This window comes from Kogia breviceps, chromosome 16, assembly GCF_026419965.1.
Source record: "Kogia breviceps isolate mKogBre1 chromosome 16, mKogBre1 haplotype 1, whole genome shotgun sequence".
NCBI lineage: Eukaryota > Metazoa > Chordata > Mammalia > Artiodactyla > Physeteridae > Kogia > Kogia breviceps.
The window spans coordinates 75,843,419-75,858,036 of record NC_081325.1 but is presented as its reverse complement, the minus strand read 5'-3'; the positions used below and the strand labels follow the sequence as shown (position 1 = coordinate 75,858,036).

The 14,618-nt window shown below is 39.6% G+C and overlaps 1 protein-coding gene across 6 annotated transcripts in view; it reads right to left on the bottom strand.

Annotated features, from left to right (window-relative positions):
- The window catches only part of MYO16 (myosin XVI), a 537,770-nt gene that overhangs the window by 292,941 nt on the left and 230,211 nt on the right, over window positions 1-14,618 (bottom strand). For all 6 annotated transcript variants that reach the window (XM_067016255.1, XM_067016250.1, XM_067016252.1 and 3 more), the window contains 2 exons: window positions 7,796-7,871; window positions 4,523-4,676 (listed from right to left, as the gene is read on the bottom strand). In XM_067016255.1, coding sequence (XP_066872356.1) covers window positions 4,523-4,676; window positions 7,796-7,871 — 230 coding nt within the window. The remainder of the gene's footprint in view (window positions 1-4,522; window positions 4,677-7,795; window positions 7,872-14,618) is intronic.

The window sequence follows — 14,618 nt, the reverse complement described above, 5'->3', positions numbered from 1 at the left end:
ATAAGATTAATTTTTTTAAAAGTTGTAATTATATAGAAAGAAGAAGAATTCAACTTAATAAACAAGAAACATATACGGGATACGAAGAAATATGCCCAATGAATAGACAGTAGTTGCACCAAAAAGGTGGACTAATGCGGAAGGAGGAGGTACTATTCATTCCCCTCATCTTAACTGCGCTTTAGACGAGCTTCTCGCCACGCTGCAGCCCTGACCTCTCCCTTCTTGGAGAACTTACTTTAAAGAATTTACAATTATAAATTGTTTTCTCTGCCCCTTTGAGATGTAAACCCCTCCCAGGCTTACAACCCGGGGATTCTCTCTCCAGGAGCTGAGAGCCACCCTTGTGAGAAGCGATCACCGTGAAAGATGGGGCGCTCGTCTCCCAGTCTCTGTGGGAGGCCAGGAGCCTAACTTCCATAAACACCAGTGAGCAAACTCATGCCTCATCACTGTGACCAAACCCTGGATAATCTCCTTCAGCAGTTTTCCTCTAAGCCCAGCGCTGACAAGCCTTCTGGCCTTTAGTTTCAGGGAGTTGAGCTCAGTGTCTCTTCCCTACTGCTCTATTCTGGAATAAAGTCTTTCCTGTATCTTTAACTTTTCCGGTGCAATTTCTCTTCGACACTACTGAGAGGTTATTTTCATGCTTCTATATGTTATTCTGCACTTTCCAGACTTTCTTCGAGGAAGAAAGTATTCTGATTGTTAAAAAAGTAATTATTAGGGCTAGACATTTATCAGCAAGAAAGAAAAAAACAGGATTGAATAGTATATTTTCTAAAAGAAGGCTTTTGGTAAGGCAGACTCCATAAACATAAAGAAAATGAAAGAGCTATGAAGTCTAAAGGGTACTTTAGATTAATGCAGGTGAGATAACTTGAACTTGATGAGGAAGAAATTAGATGGACTATACCAGCAGACACCCGATTTCTAAACTCTACTGAATTTATTCAAGACTTACTTATTTCTATAAACATAAAAAGCATTGCATGCAGAGCAAACGTGCCTGTAGGAACTAGGATTTTATTTCAGAAAATCGAAACAGGAACATAATAAAACTAATGAAGGCGACAGTTATTGCCCATTATAACTAAAGCAATTTTAGAAAACTAAAGAAAACAAATAAAATTGACTATATTGAGATGTATTAGGCCAATCAGGGAAAAAAATAATAGAAACAAATATGAAGAAATGGCATATGTGACTCAGTTATTTTGGTGGTCAAAGTAATGGACCAAATAGATAGTTCTCAATTTTAATCCTGGGAATATAGCTACATAAATTAGTTATTAAAGGGAATTGGGGTTTCTCTGCATCAATAAAATAAAATAATGATCCAAAGATTAATGTTGAATGAAACGGTTCTTGGAGAGTTTTGAACTAATTGCTATCTTTGGCCCCCCCCAAAATGACTTTAGTTTTTATAAGAGAAAATACTTACAATTTAAAAAACCATTTTGGTAAACTATTACTTGTCTTTAAAACATAAATAAAAATTTCAACGTGTCGCTTGTGGTTGGATTGGAAATTATATTGTTTTTAAGACCTCTCATTCATTTTAGTAGTTCTCAACAGATATTTGCAAAGAAATTTTTAAAAATCTCTAATTTAAAATAAGTTGAATCCAGAAGCTCTATGCATTACGAAGGGAGTTTCTAAATATGTCAAGAGTTACATTTGCTAGAAGTGACTTGCTAGCATGCATTTATTTTGCTGAATAGGTATATAATGAATGATATTTATATGAAATAATGTTATCATTATGTTTAATGATATACTACATTTTAATAAGTAAATTTGATATAATTTGATAAAACTTACTTAAGTTGGCAGCACAAAAGCACCAGCGCGTGCGCGTGCACTCACACACACACACACACACACACACACACACACACACTCACACTCAGTCTGTAATATAAGAGAAGAAAATCATGGGGGTATGTGGCAGTGGATGGAACAAGCCACCTTAAAAGGTAGTGCGTGCTCATCAATGGAGCTGTTTACAATGTAGAAAAGAAATAGAAATGGAATGTCTACCCTTTCCGTCCACCTCCACCCAGAGAGAGTCTACTTCTCAACCAACATTGGAAGGCTGATTAATTAGCCCAACAGTGTTTGAGGGGTAGTGTGAATGGTTTAAACTGAAACTAGATTAAACAATTCTCAACGTCTCCTTATGTCCCCATATCCTGACATTTCTCTCTGCCCCCTACCAGACTATAGAATCCCTTCCTAAGCATAAATTCTCAGGGAATTGACTGACAGCTTTAGCAAAACTTTGTAGCTACATTCTTCAGATTTTTAACAATGTAGTCCTAATATTTGATTAGGAAACAGGTTGGATGTCCTGTAGAATTTATTATTAAAAGAAAGAATTTTGCATATATCAAATGAGGTTTTAGATGCAAAAGCCCTTTATACTCTAAAGGGCAACATGAATTAGCAGTGTTGAAATAACTGTCCATTTAATTACTTTCTTTAAAATATTAATCTGAAATGAAACCACACAAGAAATTTTATCCCAGTGTTCCCTAGTTCTACATAAGTAGAGTATAAATGGCCAATTAGGACACTTTTAAGCTGAAAGAGAGCTTTATTGATAGTTATGCTAGGTAAATAGGCATTCACTAGTACTGGACCAAACCAGGACATTTGGTCACTCTAGTTATAGGAAACTTCTGATAGTGTTGGATTAAAAAGTTGTTAAGGTCATAAGAAGCCACAGGGAACATTAAGACACACTGGAGAGTCAGAGCATTATCATTACTACAAGTTTTCTGAGTGGGGCATGGGACCCCAAGTAAGGCCCCCCAAGGGTATAATAGCTATGGTATCAGGCAGTATTGCATTCGGCTGCATCAGTCTGAAACTAAGGCGAGTATCGTAAGGAAATGAAGGGTTATTTTTCTCATAAAACAAGAAAGCCAGAAATATACAACTCAGGAATGCTAACCACCTCAAGGAGATCTTCCAGGACCTTGATTCCTTGTAGGTTCCTGTTCTGTATTCTTAGCAAGTCACTTTCATCCTTTGGTTTCAGAAACACTTGGCATCTCCAGGTAACACATTTATGTCCCAGGCAGGATGGTATTAGAAGGACACAGAACAAGGCTGACCAGATAAATCTGTCGCTTTGCTCAGGAGAACAACAGCGTTCCTAGAAGCCCTACCCAGTTAGACTCACTAGATTTAGTAAACAAAAGGCACGGCTTGGGGCTTACTAGTACTCGTAAAGGGAAAATTGGATAATATATGAGTAGCTAGTATGGTGGCCACACCAAGAAGTATGTGAACCTACTTTCTAAGGAAGGCGGATCAAACCGTGCCGAGGGCTTTGTTTTGCTGAATTTGGTCCAAGTAACACAGGAATGTGTGTGTGGGGGGGTCCCTAATAACTACAGGGCCTATGCTCTGCCGAGAGACCTCTGCAAGTTTGGTCCAGCACTAAGGACTGGACAACAGGAATCTGAATAAAGTCCCTGGTGTTCCTCCTACACATTCTCCCAAGTGATGCTCAACTGTGCCACTAAAAAGTACTGATAGAGCTTAAAATAATATCATTTTGAAAGGTTCCCTCCCAGCCGACACCCATTTTATAGGATCAGGATAGAGCACCTGCCATCTCAGCTCTGCCCAGAGAAATTTCAAAGGGCTCCTTGGTGGCCAAGTGGCCAGAAGATGTTCCATTTAACATCAGAGCAGAGCTCTGGGTTAAACTCCAAGTTATCAGCACTGGGTCCAGACATTCTCCAAAGCTTCCTAACAACTGAGGCCAAGAACAAAAGTTGGATCTCCCTAAATCATGGGACGGGATCCTGCCATGCTTAGCAGAACTGATGTACCTGTGTAGGAAAGGCCAAGACTCAGCATGCACTAAATCCTGGTGTCTTAGTTCCCGGTGTTACAGACAGGCAGTGGCCAGTGTATCACCTGCCTTTCTTCTGGGGGTCAGATGCGGGGCCACTGCTGCCGCGCCAGCAGAAAACCTTTGTATTTCCTTAATGTTATCTGTTTCTCATTCTCTGAATACTGACCACTTCAGACCAACACCTATTGATACAGGAGGAACTTTGAGAATGATCTACAATTAGGAATGTTTTTGTTTTTGTTTTTGTTTTTCCTGCGGGTTAACCTAAGAACCGGTTGGGCAAAGATAAGCCACCATGGGCTTCCCTGGTGGCGCAGTGGTTAAAAACCCACCTGCCAATGCAGGGGACACGGGTTCGAGCCCTGGTCCAGGAAGATCCCACGTGCCGCGGAGCAACAAAGCCCATGCACCACAACCATTGAAGCCCACGTGCTTAGAGCCTGTGCTCCACAGCAAGAGAGGCCACCGCAGTGAAGAGCCCGCACAACGTAACGAAGAGTGGCCCCCGTTTGCTGCAACTGGAGTTAAGTCTGAGAGACAGACTTAATACTGATTGAAAAACAGTGACTAGAGAGGGTGACAAAGGGGAATAACTAACTCCTCAAGGACCAAGGTCTACGACTTTATCACTAGGGAGCAGGCACTTACAGCTTGCTGGGAAGGGCTGGAAGGTCAGGGATGATCTCTTCATAGGGTTCCTCTTGGGCCCAGGTCTGAACACAGGAAGGCTCTTGCATTCTTCCTTCCCAGGCAGACTCGGCTTTCAGCAGCATGTCCTCGATAAACTCAGATGCGGCAACATCTACGAGTAACAATAAGGCGATCAGAACCAGTGAGTGGGAACAGCCCACAAAACGATTCACTTTCAATCATTCTGATATGCAACATGCGCTAAAATTTATCAGCACATGAAGCAAAACAAAAAACACTAAAAGTTTACGGTGGGAATAAAATGGCAGTGCCACCATTTTTAAAGACTATTTTATGTTACATCAGTGGCATATTTAATTACATGGCATAATATAAAATGACATAATATAAAAATATTAAATGACATAATATAAAAATAATATTCACTGAGTGGTCACAGGTCAAATGTGAAATCACTGAGAAGCTAAGCTTGAGAGAACTTAATGTCCTTTTATTCTCCGTGAAAGTCTTCCTTCATCCTGGTGAATGTGAACCGAAAGAGGAAAATAGCTATACCTTCCCAATGACTGGGCTCTTACAAAACATGTAGCAGGCATATATTCTATAAGCTTTTCTACTAACTGGGCAGCTGTACAAATAACTACCCGGTTGTGTTTTTAAAACAGGGGGTCTGGCCTCTCTCTGTGATCTGGTGGGATTTCTTTTTCAATCTGAAATAAAAATAATTAGATTTCCTTACAAACTGCATGTTAACAGTGACATCTGAAGATATTTGGGCAGCAATACAGCTGTGCATTAATCAAATTTACGCTTACTAACAACTGAAACTGAAAATCAATACATCCTGAAGAAAAATCACATTAATAACAACCAAGAACCTAATGGCCGTGACTACTCCTTTCCAATCCCCTCGACTGAACTGCGTGACCTCTTGTGTCCATGAACTTGAGTTATGTGGCGTTATGGGCTGAGCGAGGTAATTCAGCTACCACCAGAAGATATTTATGCCAGGATTTGATCATCATCTGCTTTAGATTAAATCATATCTGCGTAATGGGTAGGAGACAGCTCAGCGCCCTCTTCTTGGGAGATTATCTCCAAACCAAGTAACAGCTATACCTCAAACTGCTTTTATCCCCCAGATAATTTTGTGTGTGTCCATTTCAAATTCAAGCGCAAAATAACAAGAACATAATACTGTATTACTCAGCCATAAAAAGGGTCATTTGTAGAGACGTGGATGGACATAGAGACTGTCATACAGAGTGAAGCAAGTCAGAAGGAGAAAAGCAATTATCGTATATTAACTCATATATGTGGAATCTGAAAAAACTGGTAGAGAGGATCTCATTTACAAAGCAGAACTAGAGACACAAACGTAGAGAACAAGTGTATGGATACCAAGGGGGAAGCGGTGGTGGGGTGAACTGGGAGATTGGGATTGACATACATACACTATTGATACTCTGTATAAAATAGATAACTAATGAGAACCTACTGTATATATAGCACAGGGAACTCTACTCAGTGCTCTGTGGTGACCTAAATGGGACGGAAAGCCAAAAAGGAGGGGATATATGTATACGTATAGCTGATTCACTTTGCTGTACAGCAGAAACTAACACAACATAGTGAAGTGACTATATTCCAATAAAAATTTTTTAAAAATATATAGCACTGATGATGATTTTCATGTGCTCGGCCACAATATGGGTGTCTAGTTGATTGTTTTCTGCACTATCATTTTATGTGTTTCCTTCTTCTTGTTGTTGATATATCCTGCATCTACCTGAAACTAATCAACACATGTTTACTGAGAGCCTACTATGGTCCCATCACTGTGTCTCTCATGACCAACATGGCACGGAGCTCCGATTACACTGATGCCAGGCTTTGCCTGCCCAACGTGGGCAAAATCGTCTCCGAGAGTCATGAGACACTAGGCCTGCGGCGGCCAGGGCGGAATCTAGACCAGCAGCTTAGTCACTCCCGGGGCTCTGGGACTGTCATTGTCAATCGCCTTGAGTGTCTGTTTTGGTGAAATTGACACTAGACTTCAAAGGTCAAAGTGTGATAGACAGAGTCCATGCAGTCCAGGGTCAATCATATATTACATTCTCTGGGAAAAAAGCCAGAAATACGATCTGGAAAAATGTGATCACCTGTTAGATCCAGAGTTAACAGAGGACGGGGTTTATATGTACAATAAAAATATTTTTGAAAAAAGATAGGAGAAAGCTACAGATTTCTATATACTCTTCCAATATTTACCATTAGGCAAATTTTTGTAGATAATAGTAAGATCACTCCCCAATTATTAATATTAGCATGGTTCTAAAGTTTGAGACTATTAAGCCATCTTATAGTTTGTTAAATCTTCAATTTATTTTTAGCAAATAAGATCAGTAAACATTAAGCAATGATACTTGATTCCAATAGAATAAGAAATAGAGCAAATCTCCCATTCTGTCTTAAATGGGAAGTTTATCGGGTAATTATACTCCTAGAAGCGCATGAAATAAGAAATCTCAGGTGTGAAGTGCTTTCAGGTTAGTAGAGGTACAAAAACAAGAAGAATAAGTATATTTATGTTATTCAGATCAATTAATACCTTCAACACTTTTACATTATTTTGTTACTTATGCAAGACTTTTCTCTTTGATATTTAGAATTCTTACTTTTAATATACCAAAAGTAACTTACAGGTAGTAACACTGTTGTCAAGTTTTAAAAACTAGAAAATTAGTGTAGTACCCACTTTTTAAAAGACTGGTAAAAGGACTCTAGAAAATTTCAAAAAGATATTTATTTAAAAATAAGTAACATTAAGATTTTCAAGGTTTTAAATGAGGTTGGGAATGTTAATCTCTATTGCTTGCAGTATAAATATCTGCACAGAAAAAAATACTCTTACCATTTAAAAATACCCTAATGAACAAGCATGTATTTGGTATGGTGAGAAACTAGTTAAATAACAGAAAAAATATATTTTGAAGTAAGTGACACCGCAGGAATCACTGCCCGGGAAAATTTAAAGCCCAAAGAGCAGATTGCAATGGAGTCCCTATAAACTTAACTGCTCTCTGACAGATGCTTGTAACGTAGCAGTGCACAGGCGTTTGTGAGTCGTGCTTGAGCTGCGTTGGGTTTCACAGAGCGTCTCAGGAGAGGCTGACTCATTTTGTAGCTGTGTCCGCGATGGGTCAGCAGCTTCAGTATGGCGGGAAGAAGACAGTAACTGCTCAGTGGTCCAGGACGCTCAGAACCTACCTGAAGCCTTCTCCTCGTTGCAGTTCAGTAGGTGTGGATTTGCCTGATGCATCAAAAGAAGTTTCACCAGGTTGGCCTGAAACATTAAAGGTAATTGAAATCGGGAAGATTATGCTGGATACTTAAGATTCATCAGTAAATAAATAATCCACAGCCGCTATCCTCCAGGGGCACTGGTGGAATGAGAATGCATGCGCGTCATCTACTATGCTAAATGTTTCTTACTCTCTCCATTTCTCGTTTTGTTTTGTTTTGTTTTAAGTGACATTCAAACCGTTTCATCAATTAATGCATTCAAATACAAAATTACTCATCAAGTGGGTTAAGTCGTTGAGGATCTGAAAAGGTTCACTTAACGCCTTTCACTTTAGTTTAGGGCACCTAATGGGAGGAATCACATGTTACAGTGTGTTTTGTTTCAATTTAACAATTTGTGAAAGTCACACTTCTTGTTACTCTCCGTCCATTACGGCATCACGGACAATATGAACCTAAGGTCCAATGGACAATTAGAAAAACTTCATCTCAAGTTATAAGAGTAAAACAACTTGATGAGACATTAAGATATTTTTTAAAGTTTATTATAAAATACATCGTACATGCAAAGCATATGTATAAGGGATACACACCATTGAAAGCGCACGTAATGAAATAGAGTCCAGTGCACCCAAGTTTTTAAAATGTCATTCACAGCATGTTTGTGTGTTCTTTTCCCAAATTATCTCTGTTCCTACTTCTCAGAGTTGACCACCGTCATGAATTTTATGTTAACCATTACTGTTTTCTTTGTAAGTTTAGACCTTACTTAAGAAGTATCCCTCATCAACACATCGCTTTGGTTTCATCCGTTTGTCTCATTTATAGAAATGAAATCCTGATGTATATATTCTTCGGTGCTTTGCTTTCATGAATTAACATTGCATTTTTGAGGTGATGGGTTTAACCAAGCTTCCTTTGTTTGTTTGGCTGCAGAGAACTGCACTGTACAAATACATCACAATTGATCCACCTTCCTCTCAGTGGACATTGAAGCCATTGCAACAGCTATTTACATATTGCTAGATTCACATCGTCCCGAACACTTGATATTGTCATTTAAAAAAATTGAGCTACTATATATACCGGGAAAGAAGTAGTAGCTCAGTACAGTTCACCTTGCATTTCCCTGCTGACAATGATGTTGAACATCCCCTCAAGTGCTTTATTTCCATTCTTATATTTTCTTTTGTGAAATATCTATTCAAGAGTTTTTTGCCCATTTATTACTGAAGTGGTTTTCTTTGAACTACTGATCTATATGTTCTAGATACATTTGTCAGATATATGTATCACCAATAATTCCTCCCATTCTATGGCTTGCCTATTCATCTTTCTAAAAATGTCTTTGGATGAACAGGATTTTTAAAATTTGTTTTACTTCTGTTTATGCATAACTTTCATAGATATAGATTTTTTTCTTTAGTTGTTAGTGCTTTTAGGTTCAAATAACTCTTTGACTACTCAAAGGCCATGACAATATCATAATACATTTCCTTCTAGAAACTTTATAATTTGAACTTCTATGTCTATGGTCCACGTCAAGTGAATTTTTGTAAATGGCACCTAAAGGCATAAGGTTAATTTCGATCCAGCATCCTTTGTTTCTCAGCAGTATTTGTTAAAAAGACTTTTTTCTTATTGAACTGCTTTTGAGGCAGTCTTGAAATAAGTAAAAAACTTATGTTCTTGAAAAACGTATCTACTTTTTTTTTCAAGATAATTTTGTCTATGTAGGGCTTCTGCATTTCCATATAAACCTTAGAATGAATTTTCAATTTCTGTAAGAAAGGCTATAGTATTTTGATTGGGATTGCTTGAAGTAAATAAATGCTATATTAGCTTTACATGGCTGCCATAAAAAATTACCACAAACTTAGTGGTTTAAACAATAAATAATAACTATCTTACACCTCTGCGGGTCAGAAGTCTGACACCGGTCTCACTAGGTTAAAACCAGGGCGCTGGCAGCACTGTTTCCTTCTGGCCCCAAGGCGGCATCTGTGTCCTGACTTTTCCAGCTTCCAGAGGCGGCCACATTCCCTGGCTGGGGGCCCCTTCTTCGTCTCCAGACCAGCAGTGTCGCACCTCTCCGACCATTTCCGTTGTCGCGTTTCCCGCCAACCCTCAGCCAGGAACGGGTCTCTGCTCTTCGGGGCTCGGTGATTACAGTGGGCCCACCTGGAGATCCCTTCCCATGTCGAGATCTTTAACTTAACCACAGCTGCAAAGTTCTTCTGCCTTGTCAGGTAACATATTGACAGGTTCTGGCGATCAGGGTGTGGACAGCTTTAGGGGCCACTATTCTGCCTTCCACAGGTACTATTCTCAGCAAAACCCACTGGCGTCCCGTGGGGGGGGGGGGGAGTAAGATGGAATCTAAGGGTAAGACAAGGTCTAACCTCTTCTTCTGTGCTTAGTCTAGCTTCACGGGCTCACAGGCAGCCGCGGACAGAAGCCTCGCACCCAGCCCTTCAGACCAGAGCTCCTGGTGCCAAATGGCTGCACTCAGGGCAGCTCAGCTCGGGGGGCCGTGCGCAGAAGCACCGCCCACCACACCTTGTCCAGGACGGCGGTGGCGGGCGGTGCGCAGCCATCTGCACCCGGCACCGGAGCCGTGAGCAACAGATGCACCTGCGCTACCCGCCCCCGCACAGAACTCCAACCCCGCCCACTGAGAGACCCCTAGAACCAGCCACACCCGCACCTCTCCGTCCTCCGACCAAAGAAGAAAGCTTCCCCACAGAGAACCATATTCCATATCCTGTAATAAACCACGACGGAGAAGAATATGAAAAAGAATATAGAGATATACAACTGAGTCACTTAGCTGTACAGCAGAAATTAACACAACACTGTAAATCCACTATATCTCAATAATTTTTTAAAAAGAATAAAGCTTCCCCACAGAGAACCATATTCCATATCCTGTAATAAACCACAACGGAGAAGAATATGAAAAAGAATATAGAGATATACAACTGAGTCACTTTGCTGTACAGCAGAAATTAAGACAACACTGTAAATCCACTATATTTCAATAAAATTTTTTAAAAAGAATAAAGCTTCCCTTTGCTTCTGAACCAACTCGGTCCTGTTCTATTGGTGTCAGCAAGCCAGGCAGGAGGACCCTTGTTGGGGCCCAACTTGAAAGGGTCGCTAACAGGATCTTAATAATAGTCACTGTCTCAACACATGAATATGGCTTACCACCTCATTTATTTAGGTCTTCTTTACTTTTTAATTATATTGTTGATATTTATATAATATTGTTGTATAGTTTCCAGTGTAGACATCTCACATATCTTATGTAAAAAATATCCCTATATATTTTATGTTTTCAATGCTATTTTTCTTTTTAATTTTGGAGATTCCTTTGGAATTTTTATTCTTTCACTTTTCCTAAGTTTGTCTTTCCATTTCTTGGTTTATTATATTGATTAGCAGGGCACTGGCTTTTCTGACCTGTGGCTTTGTTGTTTTCGTGACATTTGCCAGTCATTCTCCACCCATGCAAGCACTCTGCTCAGACATTCCAAAGTATCTCCCCACCCATCAATTACTGCTCTTTTTAGTGTTCTCATTATAAAATTAATTAGATTTTAAACAGTTTGCACCATTGCTAGTTTTCCCACAAGTCCACTGCAAATCAGTGTTTGGTTTTACAGAACATAAAATATATCAATAACACTTAAATCATGTTACAGCAGACTGCTTGTATTTAGGGTCAATTTTTATTTCCAAATATATACAGTGTACTAAAGACATAGATGTTCTTTTGAAATCTGAAAGACAGAATATATAGAGCAGGGTCCCAGGACATCAAAATGGGTATAGAAAAGAGTTTTGTTTTGTATCCAAGATTTGAGAGATTTGCTTGCTTTTCAACCATAGGAAAGGAAGAGAAGAAGGGAGGAAAGGATGGAGGGAGGGAAAAAGCAAGGAAAGGAAGGATGAAAGGAAGAAGAAAAGCAGAAAGAAAAGAAAAAATGCAAAGCCAAGAATTATGTAAGATTGCCCTTGTTGTTTTTTTCACAATTTTGAAAAAAACAGCAGTACCTAAAAGCTTGCATTCTCTGACAAAAATGTCCGATTGTAGGAGACTCTAACAATTACTTTGCATTTCAAAATTTAATTCACTCTTTACAGAACTCCAAAGAGAAACTTGGGCAATCTCTACAAATTACCTCTCTCCACAGCTTCCCCTGTAGCTGCAGAAAGCATTTAAGTGGTCAAAGCAAATGGTTTTTCCTACATGAAAATCGATGACCACAAAAGTACTTCCATTTTATTTCAGGCCTGTAAAAACAAACACTCATGTGTGGAATAAGAAGATTCTCTCCCTTGGGGAATTCCATTTTTCCTAAAGTCAGTATTTCCCACGTGCTTCCAGTTAGAAATCAGTGAGGCATGTCCCAGAACTCAATTAAGCAGGGCAGTACTGATTTCAATTTCAGAGCAGTCTGCAACATTTGTTTTAATCTCAGGTAAGATCTTTAGGTAAATTACTTCAATGTGAGTAGGTAAAGTGTGAACCCAACAGAGATTCATCTCCACTATTACAAGAACTTTATAATCACCAACACTATCAGAGGGTAAGGTGGCTGACATTGTGTGTGTGTGTGTGTGTGTGTGTGTGTGTGTGCGTGTGTGTGTGTCATTCGGTGTCTCTGTGTGTGTCAAAGGAGGCCCTACGTGGCTGATAGAAAATATATATAAGCTGAAATTTAAACTCACACAAGTTACTGGCTATGGACTTTGCTCATTCTTTGGACAACTGTATTTCGGTTTGGATAAATTCAGCAAAATTAATTCCTTGATGGTCATTTAAATTACTTCTTTAAAAAGTAAAAAAAAAGAAAAATTGAGCATTCAGAGATAGTCGAATTCCTAGTTCAGAAGCTAAAAGAGATTGTTTCACTTTATAAAGAGAAATTATGTTAAACGTCTTTGGGAATTCAGAATTTGCATATCCTACACTCATTGGTTCATACTCTACATCATCATAGGTAAATGCCTCTAACCCAGAGCCATCTGAAAAATTTCAGATCTAAAATATAAAAAGATTCCTCTGATGAACTCTTTCGACTATTAAAGATGGTGCTGCCCGTCCTGTTTTGCCCTTCATTGAACTCCCCCTCCACCGTGCGTGATCTCTTTGAGTCATCTATCACAAATCTCTATGTCCAGCCCTCCCCAACGCCCTGCTCATGCCCAGGTACTCCTGGATATCTCCTTGAGAATTTCTCCTGTTGGCCCACCAGTCTCGAGGTGTGTGCTCACCCACCGTCTCTTCACACACGTGTTCAGTGATGCACTGAGACAGACAAGCATCTGCTAAACCAGGACATTCACTGACTCTCTCATGAATAAGTAGTAACTGAGTGCTCTGTGCCAGCCCCGTGCAGATAAAGAAATAGACATTGTACCTGCACTCAGTTCTCACAAACTAGAGGGTCAATATGAACAAATATAAGAGATAATTCCAGCATGTGATAAGTGATGTGGTATGGAGGATACAGGTGCTACATAGGGCGCATGACAGGGGTGTCACACTGGGATCCAGGAAGGTAGAAAAGACAGCCAGTGAACTGACATCTCAGGGGAGTCCTGCAGGGCAGGGAAGATTTAACCCCTCAACAATTTCAAGAAAAGCAAAGAACATGAAAAGGATGTACATGGTGGCATATTCCAGAAAGCGAAAGACGTTCAGTATAGCTATATCCTCCAACCCGGTGGGGGGAATAGGAGAAAAACAGCGGTAGAATTAAGCAAAATTCCTGGCCCATGGGGACTCGTGTGATGGAGTAGGTATTTTATATCAGCAGCAATGGAAAGGATGGTGGATCTAATAGTTCTATTATATTTGCATTTAGAAAGCTCGCTGTAGCCACATTGTTGAGAATGGAGTGGAGGACGGGGAGAGGACTCCATTAGGAGGCTGATGGGCTGATCCAGAGGCAGAGATGCTGAGGCACTGGGTGAAGGCAGAGGCAGTGAGGATGTACAGATTAATCGGTTGTGGTTATAAGTCATACAGCTCAGAGCTATTCACTAGGGAGGAGTTTGTGGGCTCAGTGGTTTCTTCGTTATGGGAGAGGCAGGAAAACAATAATGCCCAGGTTTGTGATGAGTAAATGGTGACACACAGAAGGGACAACAGACTGGGGAAAAGAAGACGATAATTCCCTTTGTACACAAGTTGGGTTTGAGGGCAGACTGATAGAGATTACCCACCAGGCAGTGGTCCTCATGGGCCGGGAACTTGAGAGAAAAACAAGAAAGGGCTTTGGAGGTTGTGATCATGTAGAGCATTTGAAGTTGCAGGTGTGAGATTCCCTAAAGACGTATAAACATTGAGAAGACAGGGAACCTAGGATCCAGCACTGAGTTTATCAATATTTGATGCTCAGCGGGGTACCAGAGAGTGTTTTGGTTTTTTTTAATGGAAAAAGACATATCTAAAGAATAAAAACTCTGAATATATCTCAATTCTTAGGTACTTGGGTAAAATGTATTTATAAGAATACAAACGACTCCTTTGAACATCAAGATATGCAGGTTGTGTGATTCAAGATACTTTTGAAGGGAAGGAGATTTAGATTTTAGCATTTGTACAATTATTTTCTCATCTTTTGTTGTAGCATCGCTAATCCTATTATAAACACTAAAAATATGTACAAGGCTATAATCAAATTTTATTTTATGTACAACTCATAAAAAATTGTAAAATCAAAGGACTTACTGCTCACATAACTTATTCAGTTCCTAGTTTTAAACGAGAACA